The sequence below is a fragment of the Scyliorhinus torazame genome, chromosome 4 (genome assembly GCF_047496885.1).
Source record: "Scyliorhinus torazame isolate Kashiwa2021f chromosome 4, sScyTor2.1, whole genome shotgun sequence".
Lineage (NCBI taxonomy): Eukaryota > Metazoa > Chordata > Chondrichthyes > Carcharhiniformes > Scyliorhinidae > Scyliorhinus > Scyliorhinus torazame.
The window spans coordinates 141298969-141320792 of NC_092710.1; the positions used below are offsets into that span (position 1 = coordinate 141298969).

At 46.1% G+C, this 21824-nt stretch overlaps 1 protein-coding gene across 11 annotated transcripts in view; it reads right to left on the reverse strand.

The window, feature by feature from the left end:
• LOC140410506 (myelin transcription factor 1-like protein) overlaps window positions 1-21824 on the reverse strand; it is a 676895-nt gene that overhangs the window by 136932 nt on the left and 518139 nt on the right. For all 11 annotated transcript variants that reach the window (XM_072498671.1, XM_072498674.1, XM_072498670.1 and 8 more), the window contains one exon: window positions 14345-14595. In XM_072498671.1, the coding sequence (XP_072354772.1) occupies window positions 14345-14595 (251 nt within the window). The remainder of the gene's footprint in view (window positions 1-14344; window positions 14596-21824) is intronic.

Consider the following 21824-nt stretch of genomic DNA (forward strand, 5'->3'; position numbering starts at 1 on the left):
AGAATTCAGGAGACTCCGCTGCCAGGATCTACCTGGCTCGCAATGCCTCGCGATATTCTATGCAATCTCGTGAGATGTTGCAAGGTGAATCCCGCCCACAATGGCTTTTGGGAATCAATTCCTTTGCCTCGGGGACCAGACCGAACGGGACCCGTGGTCATCTCCAAGGGGATCAGAGGCTCCCAGCTACATGCCTTTTGAGCAGGGTGGTGCCCTGGTACTGCTGATGCCACCTGGGTAGCCTGGCAGTGCCAGCCTGGCACCCTGGCAGTACCAGCTGGGTGCCAGCCGGGCATTGGCAAGGTGCCAAGGTGGCACTACCAGGCTGGCATTTTTTGCATGGCGCAATTGGGCCGGGTTTGCCCGGCGTAGGTGTGGGAGGTGCGTTTGGGCTTGAGGAGGGGGGGGGGGGGAAGGGGGGGAGGTTGGGGATTCTTTCGGGGGCGTCTCTCGCTACAACGGGGAGTTTCGGCAAACGGATCTACCCATTGTAAAAAACGGGGTTATGTGCGGCCGAGTCAGGCCCCTTATTCAACACAAGTCACGTTGAATAGCCATGTGTTTCTCGCCACTGCGAGTGCCGAGAAACACGCAACTAAATGCGCTCGTTCGGGGACTTTCTTCCCTTTTGGGAATATCACGCCCATAGAATCCCTACAGTGCAGAAGAAGGCCATTCTGCCCATCGAGTCTGCACCGACCCTCTTATAGAGCACCCTATCTAAGCCTACTCCCCAGCGCTATCCCAGCGACCCCACCTAACCTGCATATTCTTGGACACTAAGGGTCAATTTAGCGTGGCCAATGCATCTAACCATCTAATCTTTGGACTGTGTGAGGAAACCGGAGCACCTGGAGGAAACCCACGCAGACACAGGGGGAATCACGCAAGACCAGAATTGAAGCTGGCTCCCTGGATTTGTGAGGCAGTCGTTCTGACCAGTGTACCACTATACCAAAGAGATTCCTTAAAGAGAGTTTGAAGGGCCCAGATATTGACTGCTCTCACCCTGTGTATTTTTGTTACTTAAATTGCATTTGCCAAAATAATCTATATATTCTCACTTTTTCCCGAATAGACATTTTTTGTTGCTCACTCAGTGCTGACTACTTTGACAGACATAAATGTCAGAGGTCCCAATCTGTAGTAAATCAACACTTGGCTACTGAATACATTGGATCACCCCCTTCCTTATTCTTCCTCAAAGGGAATGCCAGTTAATGCTCCAGATATTATCCCTGGATGGACAATTTGACGCAGTGTGTTTGGCATAGCAAAAAAGCTCTATGTGTTCATTAAAAGTCTAATTACATTTCCTAAAAGAATTGTGAAACCTGGAAAGCATTTCATTAGTTCTCATAATTTGATATGAAGCAACTGCTCCCGAGATGGCAAAGTTCATTCAGCACCTGGCAAGGAATGTTTCAAATGCAGAAAGAGAAAACTACTAGTGAGATGTAGGGATTAAATCAAGCAGGGGTTAAGACTGCTTATTTTAGATATTATGGTTGTGGTAGAGATAATTAAGATAACAAAGGGGACATGGTCAAAGCTGGGAAGGTAATGGAGACTGTAGAAGAGAAATGAAGAAGGGCTTAGGTTCCAATGCTGAAACGGAATAGAAATTAGGAAGAGGCATGCAAATAAGTTGATAGATTTTAATCAGAAAGCAAAATAAATTAGCCAATATAGACAGGGCACTATAAGAAAGATATTAGATCAGGAGTGTATGAGTTTAATGGCAATATTCTAGCAATTGTGTTAACTATACACATATTAAAATTAATGTAATTTACTTGGTTCCTCTTTTTGGTGACTCTGATTGGAGGAAATTAAAATAATCAAAACAATCTCCCTTCTGAATTTGTCCCATGACCCTTCCTCCCTGGAAGTGTCTTGTTTCAATATCTTCATGGGAACCAGTAGCTCTCCAATAATTTGACTTAATTATCTTCATGCATTAAATGTGTGTTGGGAAGCAATTTGCTGAATCAGCCATTAGAGCCAAATAAAGTTCTCCACACATGTGCCTTCCAAAATTAACTGAAAAACGAGGCCAGTTTTTCCTCATTTCTGGCTAGTTAGTAAGCCCAAGTATAGTGATGCCAAGGGGTAAATTTTCAACTTTCTGTCTGGGCATAGTACAGACATTGCAGTTTTGCTGCTTATTAAAAATAATGACTTGATTTACACTTCCATTGATTTCTGTAACACCCAGCTGATCCACAACTTCAGTTTGCCGATGGTTGAAGAATTGAAAAACCTGGGAATTAGCAATTTTGTAATATATCTATGGGTTGGAAAGGAATGATTTATTTTTCTGGTGTGAACAGCAGGGGTAATATATGCCTCATAATCTTTGGTCGCACCATAACAAAGATGCAACCATAATTAAAAGCATGTACAATGAAAATAACTGATGTTCACTTCAAATGTGGGTAATTTGCTAAAAATATTTGTTCTTTGTAAAATTAGCTATTTTACTGGGTGGATCTCTCCGAACATTACTAGGAATGCCAATCTGAAATTATTTTCAAAGAGCCAGTCGGCTGCATCATGCATTTGGTGAAGCATCACATTGTGCACTCAAATATTCCATCAGTAGCTTTTGCTGAAGTAGCTTTAATTTATCAGTACTAAAACAAAGTGCAGATTCATTATGATTCTTTATGAATGAACAGCTCCATATCCAACTGCCTTAAAAAAAACTTGTGTTGTGTTGTGTGGTCTTCCAAGCTTTTTGATTTTATTTTCGAAAAATAAATCAATGACCACTTTTGTATATGCCCCTCCAAATGCTTTTCAAGTCTATCCCCACCTCCATTCTCTTCTTGGCCGTGTCTTCCACTTTCTCACCCTTTCTTTTCGGTGACCAGTCATATATTTCAATCCATCCCAAACCTATCATTGATCTTCTGAACCTACACAGTCACACTCAATCAAGCAAATGCATCTTGTGCATTTCTGGGTGTAACTCATTTATTCTCAAGCTGCCATCAGAAAAATAAAATCAATCAATTTATCTTAATCATGGCCTTTTTATTGTGACTCCATTCAAGTCAACAGAGGTAAAGAAATGTGATTAATGCAAACATCCAATTGCTTTTGGTAGTTTGTGAGATGTTTATACTGAAGTATAGAACTAACGTCATTATAAGGGGTAGTGACTTGTTGTTTCCACTGGTAGGCTCATTTAGGTATGCATTTGCGGGATTCTCCGGGGACCCGGATCTAACAGTCGCGCCTGGGCGACCTCGGCAGGGCACCGTTAGTACTGGTTTCCACAAACGTGGACCAGTCGCAATGACACCTGGAGGGTTTCCCAAGCCATCAGAGACCCTCGGGTGGTCGGGGACAGGGCAGGGGGCACCTTTGAACTCCCCCTGGTACCTGGGGACCTTGGCACTGCCAGCCAGGCGTCCTGATAGTGCCACCCGCCTGGCCCAGCACGGGGGGATGGGGGGGCCCTTACCAGATGAGGGGAGGGAAGGGGTGTCCCCGGGGCCCTCCCCAAGGTTAGGGTGGAGGATCAAAACCGGGGAAGGGAGGGCTGAAGGCGGACTGAAGGGGAGGGGTGGGGGGAGGTCAGGGCAGCCAGATAAAATGGCTGGGCTCATCAGCAGGAAATAACTCTTAAGTTCGGCCTCGGCGGAGAGAAACTCCCCGAGGTAAAAAAAAAGCAGCAAAGTGCCATTGAATAGCGGGCTGTTTCTCAGTGCTGCAGCCATCGAGAAACACCCCGCTAAACGTGTCCACAACCGGACATAAATTTTTTTCCGGTTAAATCACGGCCATAAATAAGAAGTGAGATGAAGTAGCTACTAGTAACAGAGGAGTATGAACTCATGGTCTTAAGAGTCAGTTCATGCTGTATCGCTCTTTGGCTGAGGAGCCCAGAGATCTGAAACACATCAAAAGAAAGATGATTTCTGCAAGCATGGGAGCAAGTGTTGGGCGACTTGTGACAAACAATAGTTGCAAGTGGTAGTTGTGCAGAGGAACCGATTAGCTGTAAACATGTAATCCTCTATGATAGATGTACAAAGTATTTTATTACACAGAAAGAAGACCAGTCAACCCAAAAGGTGGATGACTGACGTTTATGCTCCACATGGGCTTCCCCCACTGTACTTCATCTCGTCCTGTCAGCATGTTCCTCAATTCCATTCTCCATCATGCACTTATCTAACTTGCTCTTAAATGCATCTGGGGTGGGATTCTCCGGTCCCGCTGCTATGAATGGAAGATTTAGCTGTGCGCCAAATTCTCCATCCTCGTCAGCAGGAGTAGCAGGGTAGACTCACAATGGAGAATCCCAGCCCTGATGTTTGTCATTTCCCCTGCATCTCCCCTGTTCACACCACAATCTGGTTAAAGAAGCTCATCCTAAGTTCCTTATTTGAGTTATTTGTGATTATGTATATTTATGACTCCTCGTTTTGAACGACCAGTGGAAACAACATTTCTACTTCCAACCGAGCAAATGTTTGGAGTGCTTCAATCTTCCAGGAGTGCTCTGATTTTGGTTATAAAGATTTGTAGGTGTACTGTGGAAGCGCCATCTATTTTAGTTCAGAGATGTTTGCGGTTCACGTAACCATAAACTTTGCTTCACTGATGCCATTGGTGCCGGCAGTTCCCTGTTACCGTGCTCAGTGACCATATTAAAGTACTCCTGACCTTCAGGACTACAACTCATCTACTCCTATCTCCACTCCAACTCTCTGTAATTGCTGCTCATAAGACAGAAAGTGCACAAGGTGAGGTTGCCTGAGCAGTTGTGCAAATGGTGGAGCACACTGATGACCTCTCAGAACTACCTCAATCCCAAGAGGTTATTTTGCACACACATCAACCAGCCATGTCAAATACTCCAGCGACTCAGGTAGTAAATGGATAATACACTAGACGAGATATGAGAGCACGCACAACATGTATTGTCATCAACAGGATGCTTGATGGAAGCAAACACTGGACCTTCACACACAGCATGGCATTAAAAATCTGGTTGTATTGAAGCTGAATCTTTATGAAGGGCGTTCTTGAAAGACATTTTAAGTATGTTTCATCAAGTCTCAGTCACTGAGTCACAGATTTAAAGTGATTTGCAAAAGATGAAAATGTGATGTGAGAGAAAGCTTTTTTGCACAGTGTAGCGCAACAATTACTCACTCAAGTCGAGAAGAGATGGAATCAATCGAGGCTTTATTAAGCAAGACTTGTTCCCCAGCAGCTCAGTTACAGAATGCGGCTGCTGGGAGGACTCGAGCTCTTATACTCCGCCTTCATGGCGGAGCCAGCAGGCGGCAGATCCAACCAGGACCCGGAACCTGTCAGCCAATAGCCTCTCGGCTTCACAGGTACCGTACTACCCCTAATACATACCACCACATTGACCCCTTGTTAAAAAAGAACCTGGTGGTCCGCATGGTGGTAGGGGTTTACAAGGCTGGTCCTGGAACTGATTTTGTTCAGTGGCTATGTATTTAGCCCAACAGTTAACTATGTATAGGTTGTTAGAATTATTTACAAGTTTGTTTTCCTTTTCTTGTTGTGTCACGCGGATTCCACAAGTCGAGCGGGTGCCCTGGTCATCCTTGTCGATTGCCTCAGCCCCGGTGGTGGTGCAGGTGCTGGCTCGGGCACTGTCGTCTCTGGGAGCGGTGCGCTGTTCGTCCCTGTTTCTTGACTCCTGGGCGGGCACGGGAGGAGGACCGATCCACCCGGGAAGGGAGCGGTCGCGGGGTGCGCCGGTGGCAGGGAGGGGGTGATCGGTGTTGGGAGTGTGTGTGTGTTTCCGGCGGGGCCAGGTCCCGTAGGGAGACCGTGTCCTGTCGGCCGTCGGGGTACGCCACGTAGGTGTACTGAGGGTTTGCGTGGAGAAGGTGAATCCTCTCGACAAACGGGTCCGATTTGTGCGCCCGCACATGTTTTCGGAGCAAGATGGGTCCTGGGGCTGCCAGCCAGGTTGGCAGCGACGTTCCGGAGGAGGACTTCCTAGGGAAGACAAGGAGGCGCTCGTGAGGCGTTTGCTTAGTGGTGGTACACAGCAGCGACCGGATGGAGTGGAGAGCATCCGGAGGACTTCCTGCCACCGGGAAACTGGGAGATTTCTGGACCTTAGGGCCAGTAGGACGGTCTTCCAGACCGTACCGTTCTCCCTCTCTACCTGACAGTTCCCCCGGGGGGTAGCTGGTCGTCCTGCTCGAGGCAATGCCCTTGCTGAGCAGGAACTGACGCAGCTCGTCGCTCATGAAGGAGGACCCCCTGTCGCTATGGATGTATGCGGGGAAACCGAACAGTGTAAAGATGGTGCCAAGGGCTTTAATGACTGTGGCCGCTGTCATGTTGGGGCAGGGGATGGCGAAGGGGAAATGGGAGTACTCGACCACCATGTTCAGGAAGTATGCGTTGCGGTCGGTGGAGGGGTGGGGACCTTTGAAATCCAAACTGAGGCGTTCAAAGGGACGGGAAGCCTTTATCAGGTGCGCTCTATCTGGCCTGAAAAGTTGTGGTTTGCACTCTGCGCAGATTTGGCAGTTCCTGGTGGCTGTACGGACCTCCTCAATCAAGTAGGGGAGGTTGCGGGACTTCACAAAATGGTAGAATTGAGTGACCCCCGGGTGGCAGAGGTCCTCGTGGAGGGCTTGGAGGCGGTCTCCTTGTGCGTTGGCACATGTGCCGCGGGATAGGGCATCGGACGGCTTGTTCAGCTTTCCGGGACGATACAGGATCTCATAGTTATAGGGGGAGAGCTCAATCCTCCACCTCAAGAACTTGTCATTCTTGATTTTGCCCCGCTGTGCGTTATCGAACATAAAGGCTACCGACCGTTGGTCAGTGAGGAGAGTGAATCTCCTGCCGGCCAGGTAATGTCTCCACTGTCACACAGCTTCCACTATGGCTTGGGCTTCCTTTTCCACTGAGGAGTTGCGGATTTCTGAGGTGTGGAGGGTCCGGGAGAAAAAGGCCACGGGTCTGCCCGCTTGGTTGAGAATTGCCGCCAGAGCTACATCGGATGCGTCGCTCTCATCTTGGAAGGGGAGGGACTCGTCGATTGCATGCAACGTGGCCTTTGCGATATCCGCTTTGATGCGGCTGAAGGCCTGGCGGGCCTCTGTCAACAGGGGGAAGGTAGTGGACTGTATTAACGGGCGGGCCTTGTCTGCGTACTGAGGAACCCACTGGGCGTAATACGAAAAGAAGTCCAGGCAGCGTTTCAGGGCTTTGGAGCAGTGGGGGAGGGGAAATTCCATAAGGGGGCGCATGCGTTCGGGGTTGGGTCCTATCACACCATTGCGCACTATGTATCCCAGGATGGCCAGATGGTTAGTGCTAAAAATGCATTTTTCCTCATTATAGGTGAGGTTCAGGGCGTTAGCAGTCTGGAGGAATTTGCGGAGGTTGGCGTCGTGGTCCTGCTGGTCATGGCCGCAGATGGTTAAATTGTCGAGGTATGGGAACGTGGCCCGCAGCCCGTGTTGATCAAACATTCGGTCCATCTCCCGTTGGAAGACCGAGAACCCGTTCGTGACGCCGAATGGGACCCTTAAGAAGTGGTAGAGCCACCTGTCTGCCTCAAAGGCCATGTACTTGCGGTCACTCGGGCGGATGGGGAGCTGGGGGTAGGCGGACTTGAGGTCCACGGTGGAAAAGACCTTGTACTGTGCAATCCGATTGACCATGTCGGATATGCGGGGGAGAGGGTACGCATTGAGCTGCGTGTACCTATTGATGGTCTGACTATAGTCTACGACCATCCTCTGCTTCTCCCTGGTCTTCACAACTACCACCTGGGCTCTCCAGGGACTATTGCTGGCCTGGGTTATGCCTTCCTTCAGCAGCCGCTGGACTTCAGACCGGATAACTGTTTGGTCCTGGGCGCTGTACTGTCTGCTCCTAGTGGCGACGGGTTTGCAATCCGGGGTGAGGTTCGCAAACAAGGAAGGTGGTTCAACCTTGAGGGTCGCGAGGCTGCAGATAGTGAGTGGGGGTATTGGGCCGCCGAATTGGAACGTAAGGCTTTGGAGGTTACACTGGAAATCTAACCCCAAGAGAGTGGGAGCGCAGAGTTGGGGAAGGACATAAAGCCTATAGTTCTTAATCTCCCTCCCTTGCACCGTTAGGTTCACAATGCAGAACCCCTTGATCTCTACGGAATGGGATCCCGCTGCCAGGAAAATCTTTTGGGTACTCGGACGAATAGAGAGAAAACAGCGTCTTACCGTATCCGGGTGGATAAAACTTTCCGTGCTCCCAGAGTCGATCAAGCATGGCGTCTTGTACCCGTTGACCAGCACCATTGTCGTTACCCTTTGGAGCGTCCGGGGCCGCGATTGGTCCAGGGTCACCGAAGCCAGTCTCAGCTGCTGCACCGTGGCACTTTCTTCCGACCCCGTGGAGCCGTCTATGCTGGGGTCCTTGGCTATCAACTAAGATGGCGGCGTCCATGGATCGCACGCGGTCGGGGGTGGACAAAATGGGCACCCCCATGGATCGCACGTGGCCAGGGGGTCACAAGATGGCGGCGCACATCCTCCCCTCGTGGTGTCCGGGGCCCAAGATAGCGGTGCCCGCGGGCCGCACATGGAGCGCTGGGAGGGTTGAGTCTGCTGTCCCCGTTCTCCCCCGGAGATTGCGGCGACCCCCCGGGACTGGCACACTGCTGCGTAATGCCCCTTTTTGCCACAGCTTTTACAAATAGCTGAGCGGGCCGGGCAGCGCTGCCGGGGGTGTTTCGCCTGCCCGCAAAAATAGCAGCGGGGCCCACCAGGATGGTCTGGTGCTCTAGCCGCGCAGGCTTGTGGGGGAGTGGGGGGTGCCGGGGAGTCAGTCGCAACGGGGGTCCACACAGCCCAAGGGGCTGCCGCGCGGTCGGGGCCGTAGGCGCGGGCATTTTGTGAGGCCACGTCGAGGGAGGCCGCAAGGGCCCGTACCTCTGTGAGTCCTAACAAGTCTCTTTCTAACAGTCTTTGGTGAATTTGAGAAGAAGTCATACCTGCCACAAAAGCATCCCTGATTAGGAGCTCCGTGTGCTCGTTTTCGCTCACCAACGGGCAGTTGCAGTTCCTTCCCAAAATCAAGAGCGCGCTGTAGAACTTGTCGAGCGATTCTCCGGGGATTTGCCGTCTCGTCGCGAGTTGGTGGCGTGCGTAGACCTGGTTTATGGGCTGAATGTAGACAGCTTTCAGCATGGCGAGTGCCGTCGGGAAATCCTCCGGGTCTTCGACGAGCGTGTAGATCTCCGGGCTCATCCTGGAATGCAGGACCTGCATTTTCTGATCTTCCGTGGTCCGGCTGGGGGCCATTCGAAGGTAATCTTCGAAGCATGCTAGCCAGTGTTAAAACAGGGCCGCCGAGTTTGCTGCATGGGGGCTGATTCGCAGACACTCCGGGGCGATCCGGAGCTCCATCGTCTTTTTAAGTCTGCTTAATAAATTGTAGCACAGCAATTACTCACTCAAGTCGAGAAGAGATGAAATCAATCGAGGTTTTATTAAGCAAGATTTGTTCCCCAGCAGCTCAGTTACAGAATGCGGCTGCTGGGAGAACTCGAGCTCTTATACGCCGCCTTCAGGGCGGAGCCAGCAGGCAGCAGATCCAACCAGGACCCGGGACCTGTCAGCCAATAGCCTCTCGGCTTCACAGGTACCGTACTACCCCTAATACATACCACCACACACAGCGAGTAGTTCGGGTCTGGAATTCACTGTTTGGAAGTGCGGTGGAGGTACGTTCAATTAAGGCATTCAAGAGGGCATTAGATGATTATTTGAATAGAAGCAATGTGCGGGGATATGGAGAAAAGGCAGGGAAATGGCACTAAGTCATGATGCTCTTTTGGAGAGCCAGTGCAGACACGAGGGGCCAAATAGCCTCCTCCTGCAGTGGTTGAATAGCAAAGCAGATTTGAGGGAACAAATGGCTTACTCCTGTTCTTAAACCACATGTCCCTATATTTCTACATACTTGTAGAAGGCATGGGAAGCTGTAATTGTGATGATTAATGCAGTGGGAACATTTTAAATATATCCACTGCATTAATAGTCATGAATGAGAGCATGTCAAGTGGCTTTTTCAACTAGCATCAGGTTCCTTTTCACAAGTCTTCAAGTTGTCTCTACTCCTCTTGTTCCTCTCTTTGCTACACTCGAGGTCTTCTTTTTCGATCACTTCCACGATGATGCCCCTTGGCAGGGCACGTTATATGATTTGCAGCACAAATGGCTGTGTTGCTCCAGTGGGTGCTTGCGCCACATATTTGTATTCGACTATAATAATAATACTGTCGAAGAACACCATACATAGAGATAGCATTGATCCAGCAGATAGCTTGATTATGCAGCAGTCACCTTCACATTTAGTTTCAATCGTTTAATTAACGGTAGGCTCATGGCTGCCTTGCAATGAATATTGCCGATGGTTATTAACAAGCTGAAATGTATTTATCCTTTTAAGAATCTAAAGTGGAATCCTTTTAGATTCAGGCCGATAATGGCATGTGCCTGTGCACAAGGTTGGTTGAAGATCATTTTGCAGAGCTTCAGAACATCCCTTGTGAACCTCAGCCTGTGTCTATGACTGTTATAGGCATTCACACTTGTGCTGTAAATACAGGTTGAGTGAATGAGTCAGCTGATGGAGAGCACTTTTTATGCAGTTTTGCGTCTTTCCAGTGATTCTTGCCTTCTCGCCCCAAGAAACTAAAGTCATGGGAATTTTTCTATTATGATATTAACGAGTTTGGGAGAAAAATATCAGGAACTCAGCGATTACCACAGAGGTCTCCAAGCTCAAGCAAAAGTAATAGAAACAAACAAAAAAATAAATAATGGGCTGTAATTTGTCCTCGCAGTCTCCAAAAAAGGGCTAACAACAACCCCCAGCTATTGTGGATACCTATTTCATACGGATATGTTGATTAAATGGTATTCCAGTGGGAATGCAAAGTAATTGTATAAAGAATGTGGAAAAAACTGAAACCTTATTAACATGTGCAAACTGGTAAACAGGCGGGCACCCCTTGCCAGAGGGAAACCAATATTTAAAACAAAATGGGTAGCGAGCTGGCAAATGGTGTTCCAACCCAACTTCCATGTAACTTTACTCACGGTCCACCTATTTTATGAGGGAAACTCAACAGAAAATTGAGGAAATAATAATTCCAAAAATGACAGACCCAACAGTTATTGGATTATATTAAGATCAACTAAATCAGGATTAGAAGATTTTTCAGGCTTGTGACACTGTGCTCATTAGTTGGCAGTTTATTTTTATGGGAAAGTTCATTCTCCGCCGGTGGGATGCTCCATTTTGCTGACATCCCGGGGACCTCCCAACAGTGTGGGGATGCCCCACAATGGGAAACCCCATTGACTAGCCGGCGTAATGGAGCAACCCGCCGGCATGCAGAACCAGGAATCTGGCGCGGCGGGACGGAGAATCCAGCCCCATAAATTCACAAGATATAGGAGCAGAATTAGGCTATTTTGTCCACCGAGTCCATCATGGCTGATCTCATCCTGCCCTTAACTCCACCATCCTGCCCAGTCTCCATAGCTCTTCAACCCATTACCAATTTAAAATCTGTCCTTAAATTTACTCACTGTCCCAGCATCCACCGCACTCTGGGGTAGGAAATTCCACAGATTCACTATCCTTTGGGAGAAGTAGTTTCTCCTCAACTCCGTTTTAAATTTGCTACCTCTTATCCCAAGATTATGACCTCTAATTCTAGAATGCCCGACAAGAGGAAGCATCTGCTGCACATCTCCTTTATCCATACCTGTTATCATCTTGTCTACCCCAATTTGAAAGTACAGAGTCCAGGTCAGTATCTTGTACAAATAACCTTCACCATAAAATCATTCATAAAATAGACAAGAAAGGGTTGATGGCTGTTACCTGCGTGGACTTTCAGAAGGTATTTGACAATGTTCCACACAAAAGATTATTAACAAAAATTAGAGCAGGTAAATTGGAGGTAGCCTTTTGACTTGGGTTTGAAATCGGTTAGGCACTAAAAGGGAAAGAATGAGGATCAATGGCAGATACTCAGGGTGTGGCAGGTGGTGTTCAACAGTGACCTGTTCTGATGGATCAAATTTTCACCGTTTTTATTAATGCCATGGAGGAAGGAATAGAGAGGTGCACTTCCAAGTTTACAAATGACACACGTTTAGGATATCGATCGTGTCGATGGGAGCAAGAAATTGTGAAGTAACACGGGCGAATTAGGTGAGCGGGCAGTACATCGGCAGGCGGAGTTTAATGTCAGTAGGTGGGACAACATCTACTTTTGATACAAGACTGATACATGGGGGTATTTCCAATGGTGAGAAAATAGTGTGAGAGGAGCATAGGGATTTGGAAGACTAAATACGCAAATCATTTAAAGCTACCAAACAGATACAAGAAGAAACACATGGAAAAAGGAAAGCTGGCCTTAATCTGAAGCTGACTGAATTAAAAATGAAAGAAAGTTATTCTCTGTTATATACATATCCTTCGTCACAACCTATCTCAAATATTGCATTTACTTTTGGGCATCATACTTCAGGAAAGAAGTAGTGGCCTTGGAGGTGGTGCAATGCAGATTCACCAGAATGACAACCTGGGCATGGAGGGTTAAGTTAAGTCAGTTTGCATACATTTGGTCTTTAGTCCCTTGCAGAGAGGAGATTGATGGGGTGATCTGATCAGGAAAGTAGATGCAGAGAAAATGTATCCTCTGGTGAGGGAAGCACTAATGAGAAAATGGAATCTTAAAATGAGAGCCAGGTCATTTGGAGGGAAATCAGGAGGCACTTTTTCACACAAGGGATAAAATAAATCTGGGATCATTTACCCCCAAAGGCAGTGGATGCTGGGCCAATTGAATCTTTCACGGCTGAGACTGTTAGAATTTTATTACATAATGTTATCAAGGGTTATAGAGCTAATGTAGGCAAGTGGATCAACCATGATCTAATTGAATAGCAGAGCAGGCTCATGGGGCTGAATAGCTTATTCCAGTTCTTATATTTGATGTGCTTTTTATTTCAGCTTATTTTTTCTCACAATCAACTATGCCTCGATCTTCAATTTTAATGCCCCTGAAAGAGAGGCACGAAACACATTTCTTAGATAATGGAATTTGAAGAAATGAAAGAGGAAAGCTTATGTAAAGTAATTAACTGCAGGAATGCTACTGAAGGGTCATTTCAAAATAGGGTTGCAGACAGATTGGTTCGTACAGTACAGGCTGCCCAATTTCTCATGGAACTGACTGAATAAAAAAATTTCTCTGCTGCTTTAATAAGTGTCCAGTGAAAAATTACTTAATTCAGTCCCAACACTGTACCTAATGGGTGTGAGTCCATTACACAAATTAGCTGTCAGGGAGGTCTTAAAAATGTTTCGGGTAAGAAAGGGAAAAGAAATCACACTAGTGTAATAGGAGTTCTTGAGATGGTGATGGTGGTGATGGGGGGGAGGGGGGTACTTGGAGAGTGTTAAGGCATCTCAAAGAGCTTTATGCTGGCTCTGATCACAGAAATGGAAACGTGTTATGCTGTCCATAGCTAGTACCACATTAATTATGTTGTCTAAATGCAAGTCTGCCTGTTGCATTAGCAGAGAATCTCTGCTTACTTGGACACGCGAGAGCTTTATTTCATGTCATGCAAATTTTAAAGGTGCTGAGAATGCTAAGGTTTTATAAAGTACCCAAAAGTATTGAACTTCTTTTAAATTGAACATGTCACCACACCAATAGGACAGGATTTTCTGGTCCCATCGTGGCGGAATCCAACCGTGGGAGCTATGGTGGCCCAGCCAATAGTCCATTGAATCACGGTGGGACAGGATGGTCCTGGTGGTGGGCGGGGCCAGAAAATCCCACTCTCAATGTGGTGTCAAGCCAATGTGGCAGGAGACGGCATGTTGAAGTCAGGACATCACTCTATTCAACTGCAATGCAAAAATGGTGTTCCAGTTGTGCCCTTAGATTCCCAATACTAATATCCCTCTTCCTGACAAACATAAAAATAGATATCCTAAATTGGGATTATATGATAAAGGCCAAACAAAAACTGTGTTATCTATTCTTAACCACAAGAAAGAATTGTTGAAATCCCTGTTAAGGCTCAAGATTAACAGATCACAGGATCAGATGCAATATTCACACTAAGCCAGGCTGCTTGCCCTTCTCTCTAATGGATCAACTGCATTATATATTCATCAGTTCTATTTGGGATTGCTTTGTGCTTAGGCCTGTATATGTGCCTACACATATTTGCATGGATGGTGGGGCCATAAACTGGCAATTACCCTGGGAAAGGGCCTTGAAAGAGATGTCACTTACCCTAGCACACAGATCCTGAGGCTTGGTCGAGAGGTTCTGTGGCATCTCTCGGCACCTGGTGGACAAATTCAGAATAGCCGTGGCTGCCATATGTGCTGCCTCCATGTCATGCGTGTAGTCGAAGCTGCTCTTGCTCGAGGTGCTGCTGGCACTGCTGCCTCCACCACAGCTGATACTGCTGCTGCTACTGCTGGGAGCATAGCTACTTGTCGTGCTGCTGGCAGAACTGGAGTTCTTGCAAAATCGCTTTGCTGTAACAACAAGCAATAAAGATCAAGTGTCAGTGGGGGAACATTTAGGAGACAGTGATCAGTGTATCATAAGGTTTAGGAGGATGGTAGAAAAGGACAATGGGCAATCAGGAGTAAGAATAATTAACTGGAGGGAGCCGACTTCAAGGGGGCAAGAACCGAGCTGGGCCAGATAGAGTAGAACCAAAAATTGGCGGGAAAAACTGTAGCTAAACAATGGGCTACTTTCAAAGAAGAATTGATTCGGGTACAGTCAAGATACATTTCCACAAAATGGGGAAACAAAGCCAGAGCTTCCTGGATGAAAAAACTAAGATAAAGATCAAAATGTGTACTTATGACAGGTATTGGGTAGAAAATACAATTGAGAACCAAGCTGAATATATAAGATTCAGAGGCGGGGTGAAGAAGCAAATAAGAGAAGCAAAGAGGAATTATTAGGAAAGACTGGCAGTCAACATAAATGTGAATCCCAATGTCGTCTATGGGCACAACAATGGTAAAAGGAGTCGTGCTGATTAGGGAACTAAAATAGGATCTACACAAGGGGGCAAGGGCATGGCTGAGACGTTAATGAATACTTTGCATCTGTCTTGACCAAGGAAGCAGAGGCGATCAAAACTATGGTGGCAGAGGAGGAAACTCTTGTCACTAGAAGGATTCAAAATTAATAAGAAGCAGTTGTAGGATGAACTGTTAGTACTTCAAGTTGACAAGGTGCAGGGAGCAGATAAGATGCATTCAAGGATATTGAAGGGACACTGATCATAATCTTTCAGTTTTTCCTCAGCATGCTCAGGGGAATGGAAAATTGTAGCATTACGCTCTTCTTCAAAAAAAGGTTGTCAGGACAAGTTCAGCAATTACAGACCAGTCAGTTTAACTTTAGTAGTGGGATGCTTCTAGAAACAATTATTATTGGTCAAATTAATAGTCACATGTGGGTTGCTTAGGAAGAGTTAGCATGTTTCTTTTAAGCAAAAATCGTATTTCACTAACTGGCTGGGGTTTTTTGAATGGTAACAGAGAGGGTTGATGAAGGCAATGCTGCTGATGTGGTGTGCATAGACTTCCAAAAGGCATTTGATACAGTTCTGCACAACAGACATGTGAGGAAACTACAGATCTTGGAATAAAATTGACTAAGTAATAGGAAACAGTGAGTTAAAGTTAATGGATATTTTTCAGGCTGGAGGGAGATTTGTAGTTGAGTTCCGCAAAAGTTGGTATTGGACCCTTGCTTTTTCTTACATATATTAATGAACTAGATCTTGGTGGGCAAGAATCAATTTCAAAGTGTGCGGATGATACAAAATTTGGAATCATTGTAAACTGCGAGGAGGACAGTGTAAAACAGTGTAGACAAGTTGGTGAGATGGGCAGATAGGTGGCAGATGAAGTTCAATGCAGAGAAGTGGGAGGCGATTAATCTTGGTAGGAATAATATGGAGAGACAATATAAAATAAGGGGTGCAACTCTAAAGGGTGTGCATGTGCATAGATCATTGAAGGTGGCAGGACAGGTGGAGAGAGCAATTAATAAAGCATATAGTATCTTTAGCTTTATTAATAGGGACATAGAGTACAAGAGCAAGGAGGTTATGCTGAACTTGTACAGGACACTCTTTAGACCTCAGCTGGAGTATTGTGGACAATTTTGGGTGCCACATTTTAGGAAGGATGTGAACACATTGGAGAGAGTGCAGAAGAGATGAACAAAATGACTTCAGGGATGAGAAACGGCAGTTATGAAGATAGATTGGAGAAGTTGGAACTGTTCTTCTTGGATCGGAAAATGCTAAGAGGAGATTTGACACAAGCATTTAAAATCATGAGCGAGCTGGACAGAGTAGATCAGGGGAAACTATGCCCAATCGGAAAAGGATCGAGAATGAGGGGCAGAGATTTAAAGTCATTTGCAAAAGGAACGAAAGCAATATGAGAAAAATCTATCTACACAGCGACTGGTGTGGGTCCAGAATGCACTGCCTGGAATTGTGTTGGTTAAATCAAAGCATTAAAGAGGGAATTAGATAATTATTGAAATAGAAACAATGTGCAAGAGTACGGGGAAAATGCAGGGGAATGGCATTGAATCATAATGCTCTTTTGGAGAGCTGGTGTAGACACGATGGGCTGAATGGCCTCCTTCTGTACCATGACAATTCTGTGAAAGGGAACACATGACCACTAATCACTGCATTAATCAAATACCAGCAACTAGAATTTGTGTGGTTTCTTTTTAACATAAAGGCCCTGAAATTGCATTAAGGGATGCTGATGCATGAACACTTAACATGTTCATTGAAAAGAAATCTCTCTGCAGTACCTTATTGAGGACTTTAACTCACTTATTTTAAACAAGCAAAGACGTTTTATACAAACCTATTAAGTGTTCTCCGTTAATGTTTTGAGGCAGTACAGCATGGTGTATTGCATTAAAGACATAAAATGTTACAACCGTATGGTAAATTCTCTGATCTATTTTAATATATAATGGAGCTACCATTATTTTCCTCTGTGCATTAGTTTTAGTAATTTCATAAACATGCTTACAAAGTACATGATTACTAATTAATTCAGAATAATGCACAGAGGGAAATAGAGAAGGCTGCATCGTAGATTTGCTTTCTGCACCGTACTAATGAACAAACCAAAATTATAGATAAGAAAATAGAATGGATTCTGTTATGCCCATTTAGTGAGCGTAAAATGGAGGCAAAACGCATCAATCTCCCAATGCTATCTCCCCTACCCAAGTGCTCCTGAAACAGGTTTGTGCCACACTGGGATGAGTGACATTCCAGGAGACTAACCAAAAACAGGATTTGCTAATTAACGACCTTGAATGCCTGTTTTAGGACTTCTGTCAGATATTTGATGGACTGAGGATGATCTCCTCAGGGATGAGAGTTTTCAATGGTCCAACCAGCAATTCTTAATGGGATAGCTAGAAGACATAACTAAAATAGAGTTATCGTTTCTACTTACCTTTATGTTGAGCAGAAGGGGAATCAGAGTGTTCCTCCTGGGTGCACAGCAGTCACTAGCAAACTGGCCACTGGAGGCTTTTAATAGCTAACACTGCCTCACCAGAACATGCCTCAGTGCTGCTGCCAACTGAAATTTGTCCTCTTCAAACCGATAAACTGTCTCTGGATGTCCAGCTGGCATATGCATTTCACTAGAATTATCTGATGAGGCCTGAGATTCAATCTCAGTCATGCCTCTAGCCTCTGCTGTGCCCAATCAGCCACCGACCATTCTCGAATCAAAAAAACAATCCAAAACAAATTTCTAGCTCAAAGGACCAATTAGTTGCTCTACAGAATACAAAACTGTAAGTAATTTAGTCCATGTTGTGTTGGTTTACATCTTGTCTTCTTGAAAAACAAATATTGTTTTCATTACCCAATCCAAAGTCCATTCCCTAGCTATTGATTCTACTCCTCTCCCTGGCAACAGTCTGAGATTATGCCAGTCTGTTTGCAACCTTGGTAGTACATTTGACCCTGAGAAGAGTTTCTGCCCTGATCGGGATCTGGGTGTCCTTGTGCATGAATCGCAAAACGTTAGTATGCAGGTGCAGCAAGTAATTAGCAAAGCTAATAAAATGTTATCATTCAATGTAAGGGGAATTGAATACAAGAGTGGGGAGGTTGTGCTTCCGTTATACAGGGCATGGGTGAGACCTTGTCTGGAGTGCTGTGTATAGTATTGGTCTCCTTATTTAAGGAACAATGTAAATGCATTGGAGGTATTTTACAGAAGGTTTGTGATATTAGTACTTGGAATGGGCAGGTTGAACAAAGATAATATAAAGGTTAGTGGGCAAAGTGCTACTTCTTTCAGTGCTCTAAACATTACCCAGACTAAGTGCAGTGTCTTTGAAAATATGTAATGTGGTGATATGCATCACTGTAAATACACAAGGGGTTAATGTAAATACACTACGACTAAGTAAAGACTAGAGGGAGCACCAGAGATGTCATGACATGCAGACATACAACTAATGAACACATAGAATAGGACACAACCAATGGACTATATAGATTCAACAGCCATTCCTGGTACCATGTTGTGTTATGTACTCTGGGATAACACAGGCTGCAACTTGATGCAGCTTTGATCAAAAGATACTCCAGACTTTGATGTTAGTTCAATGTGATTTATTGAACCATTAGCACAGTTCTCTATGAGTTCGACTCTCCTGCTAATCTTGCTTTAGTAACTCAGTCTAACTAACCAGTCTGCTCGAAGCCACGTGGTGGGTGTGATGCTTCTAATCTGCCCCTGTCCTACTCTCTAAGTGTCGCCTGTGGAAAGAGACAGAGCAGGAGCTGTGTAATGCCCCCTTGTGGTAGTGTCACCTCTGGGTGTCTTGACTGCCCATTGGTCGTGTCCTATTCTACGTGTTCATTAGCTGTATGCCTGCATGTCATGACATCTCTGGTGCTCCCTCTAGTGTTTATTTAGTCGTAGTGTATTTACATTAACCCCTTGTGTATTGACAGTGATGCACATCACCACATGTAATGATGATTGTGTGTGTGGATAGAGGACTAGATCCAAAAGGACATGCCTGATAATACATTAACTATCCAAGGAAAGGTCAGGACACTGTTTTAGGAGCTGCAAACCTGTAACAGCAAAAAGCTGAAAGCATTTTTAATATCAAAACTTTTATTGCAATCCATGGTTGGTTTGATATATTCAACAGATGCCATGGCCTACAGAACATCAGAATGAGTGATGAAGCTAGAAGACAACATAGCAGCCAGTAATTACCCATACATGGTAAAGGGGAATACTTGTGGCTGTGCAAGGTTTTTTTTTGCTGTATTGACTATTAAAGTGAAATGTATGTTTTTATTTCAAGTGTCATTTGCCTGTTAATTCATTTTAATTTACGTGGATTCTTATTTGCAATAAATTAAAAATTACAAATGGTGAACTCCTATTGATAATTTTTTTCTTTGGACATCATTTGATAAAGTTGGTTGTTTTGGTTTACCATTGCCCCTCTGGGATCTTAATAAAATAGATAGGTTTTAAGGATTGTTTTAAAGGAGGAAAGAGAGCTAGGAAGACAGTTTGGAAAGGGAATTTCAGAGATTAGGCGATTGGCTCCTCTAGGCATGGACATCAAGCAATTAAAATGGGAGATGTTCAAGAAACCAGGAGAAGAGCTCGGTGATCTTGGTAGGTTATGGGGCTGGGGGAAATTACAGCGTTTGAAAGCGATGAGGTCATGTGAGGTTGAAAAACAAAGTTGAAATTTTTAAAATGGAGGAATTGCTTAATTGGGAGCCAATCTAGGTCAGCAAGCACAGGGGTGATGAATGAATGGGATCTGTTCAATTTAGGACATGAGAAACAAAGATTTGAATGACCTCAGGCGGGATTCTCCAACCCCCCGCCGGGTGGGAGAATCGCCGGGGGTCGGCGTGAATCCTGCCTTGCCGTCCTCCTAATTCTCCCGCCCCACCAAAAACCGGCCCGGCGTGAGTCGTGCCGCTCGCCTCGGAGAATGGCGGTGTCCGGCGCGACTCAATGGACACAGGGCTGCCCGAAATCGCCAGCCCGCGATGGGCTGAAGTCCTGCCCGTCTGTTGCCAGTCCCGCCAGCGTAAATTAGAGTAGATCCCTTACTGGGGGGCCTGGCAGCGCGGGCAGGCTCCGGGTTCTTGGGGGTGCGCGTGGGGATCTGGCCCCGGGAAGTGCCCCCACGGTGACCTGGCCTGGATCCGCGGGCGGGCCTGTGCCGTGGGGGCACTCTATTGTTCTGCACCGGAGGCTGTGATCGTCCGCCATTTCCGGTGCGGAAGCAAATCCCTCTGCGCATGCGCGGGGATGACGCAGCACGCGCTGGTGCTCCTGCGCATGCGCCGACTTGCGCCGGCCAGCAGAGGCCCTTCAGCGCTGGTTGGCGTGGCGCCAAGCCCCTTTCCTGCCGGCCGGCGGGACGCCAACCACTCCGGTACGGGCCTAGCCCCTGAAGGTGCGGAGGATTCTGCACCTTTGGGGATGCCCAACACCAGAGTGGTTCACGTCACTCCGTCCCATCGGGACCCCCCGCCCCGCCGGGTAGGGGTGAAACTCGCCCCACAAACTTATGTAGTTGAGAATGTGAGAGTCCAGTCAGGTGTGTGTGGGAATAGTCAAGCCAAAACATATCAAAAGCATGGATGAGGATATCAGCATTCAAGTTGAGACAGAGTCGAAATGAGGCGACCTTACGGAGGAGGAAATAGTGCTCTTAGTGATGCCATGGATATGGTTGGAAGCATTCTTGGGCCAAATGTGATACCAAGTAGGCAAACCAACTTGTTCAGCTTCAGGCAGTTACTTGGAATCACCACTTAAATCATTTCAAGGTCTGCCAATGTTTGATAGAACATATCTGTTCCTAACTTGTATCAGAATAAATACCTTCCCTTTGCATTTTATTTTAAAAGAGTATCAATTTTCCATCCTTTGAAATATTACAGGGTGGATTATTTGCTTTGAAGCTAACCACAATGTTCATAAATATCTTGCTATGATTGACAGGTCTTCACCACACCAAAAGAAGTCAAGTGCTTTCATCTGAGAATAAGAGGAAGTGAAAGCACTTGACTCCTCGATGTTTATAAACATTGTGATTAGCTTCACAGCAGGGTACTTGAGATGCATTCAAGCATGAAGGGAAATGAACATAAACAATCCAGATACCTGACTGTCTGGAAGCAATTACCCTGACATTTAAAGCCTACTAAAACCTATTTCTCTTTGAAAGTGAATAGAAGCCTCACAAATCAAAGGATCTGAGGGGGTTTAAAACCTTGTGATGTATTTTGACTTTCTATGAAATAACAGCTGCTGCTTTCAACGTTCCTGTCTGAGGCAGCAGGTGTTAGGGACTGGTAAGTGAAAAAGCAATAATTTTTCACTCTTCTGCCTGGCCTTCTCTTTAGCATCCAGGCAGGGTTGACTGATGGGAGGTCTCTGTTATGGGGGTATCCGATATGGGGGTCTCTGGAATGGGGGGGTCTCTGATATGGAGCGTCTCTGATATGGGGCCATCGCTGATATGGTGGTGTCTCTGATATGGGAGGGGTCTCTGAAATGGGGGGTGTCTCTGATATGGGAGGGGTCTCTGATATGGGGGTCTCTGATATAGCGGGGTGTCTCTGTTATGGGGGGGGTCTCTGATATGGGGATCTGATGGTGGGGTTTCTTATGTGGGG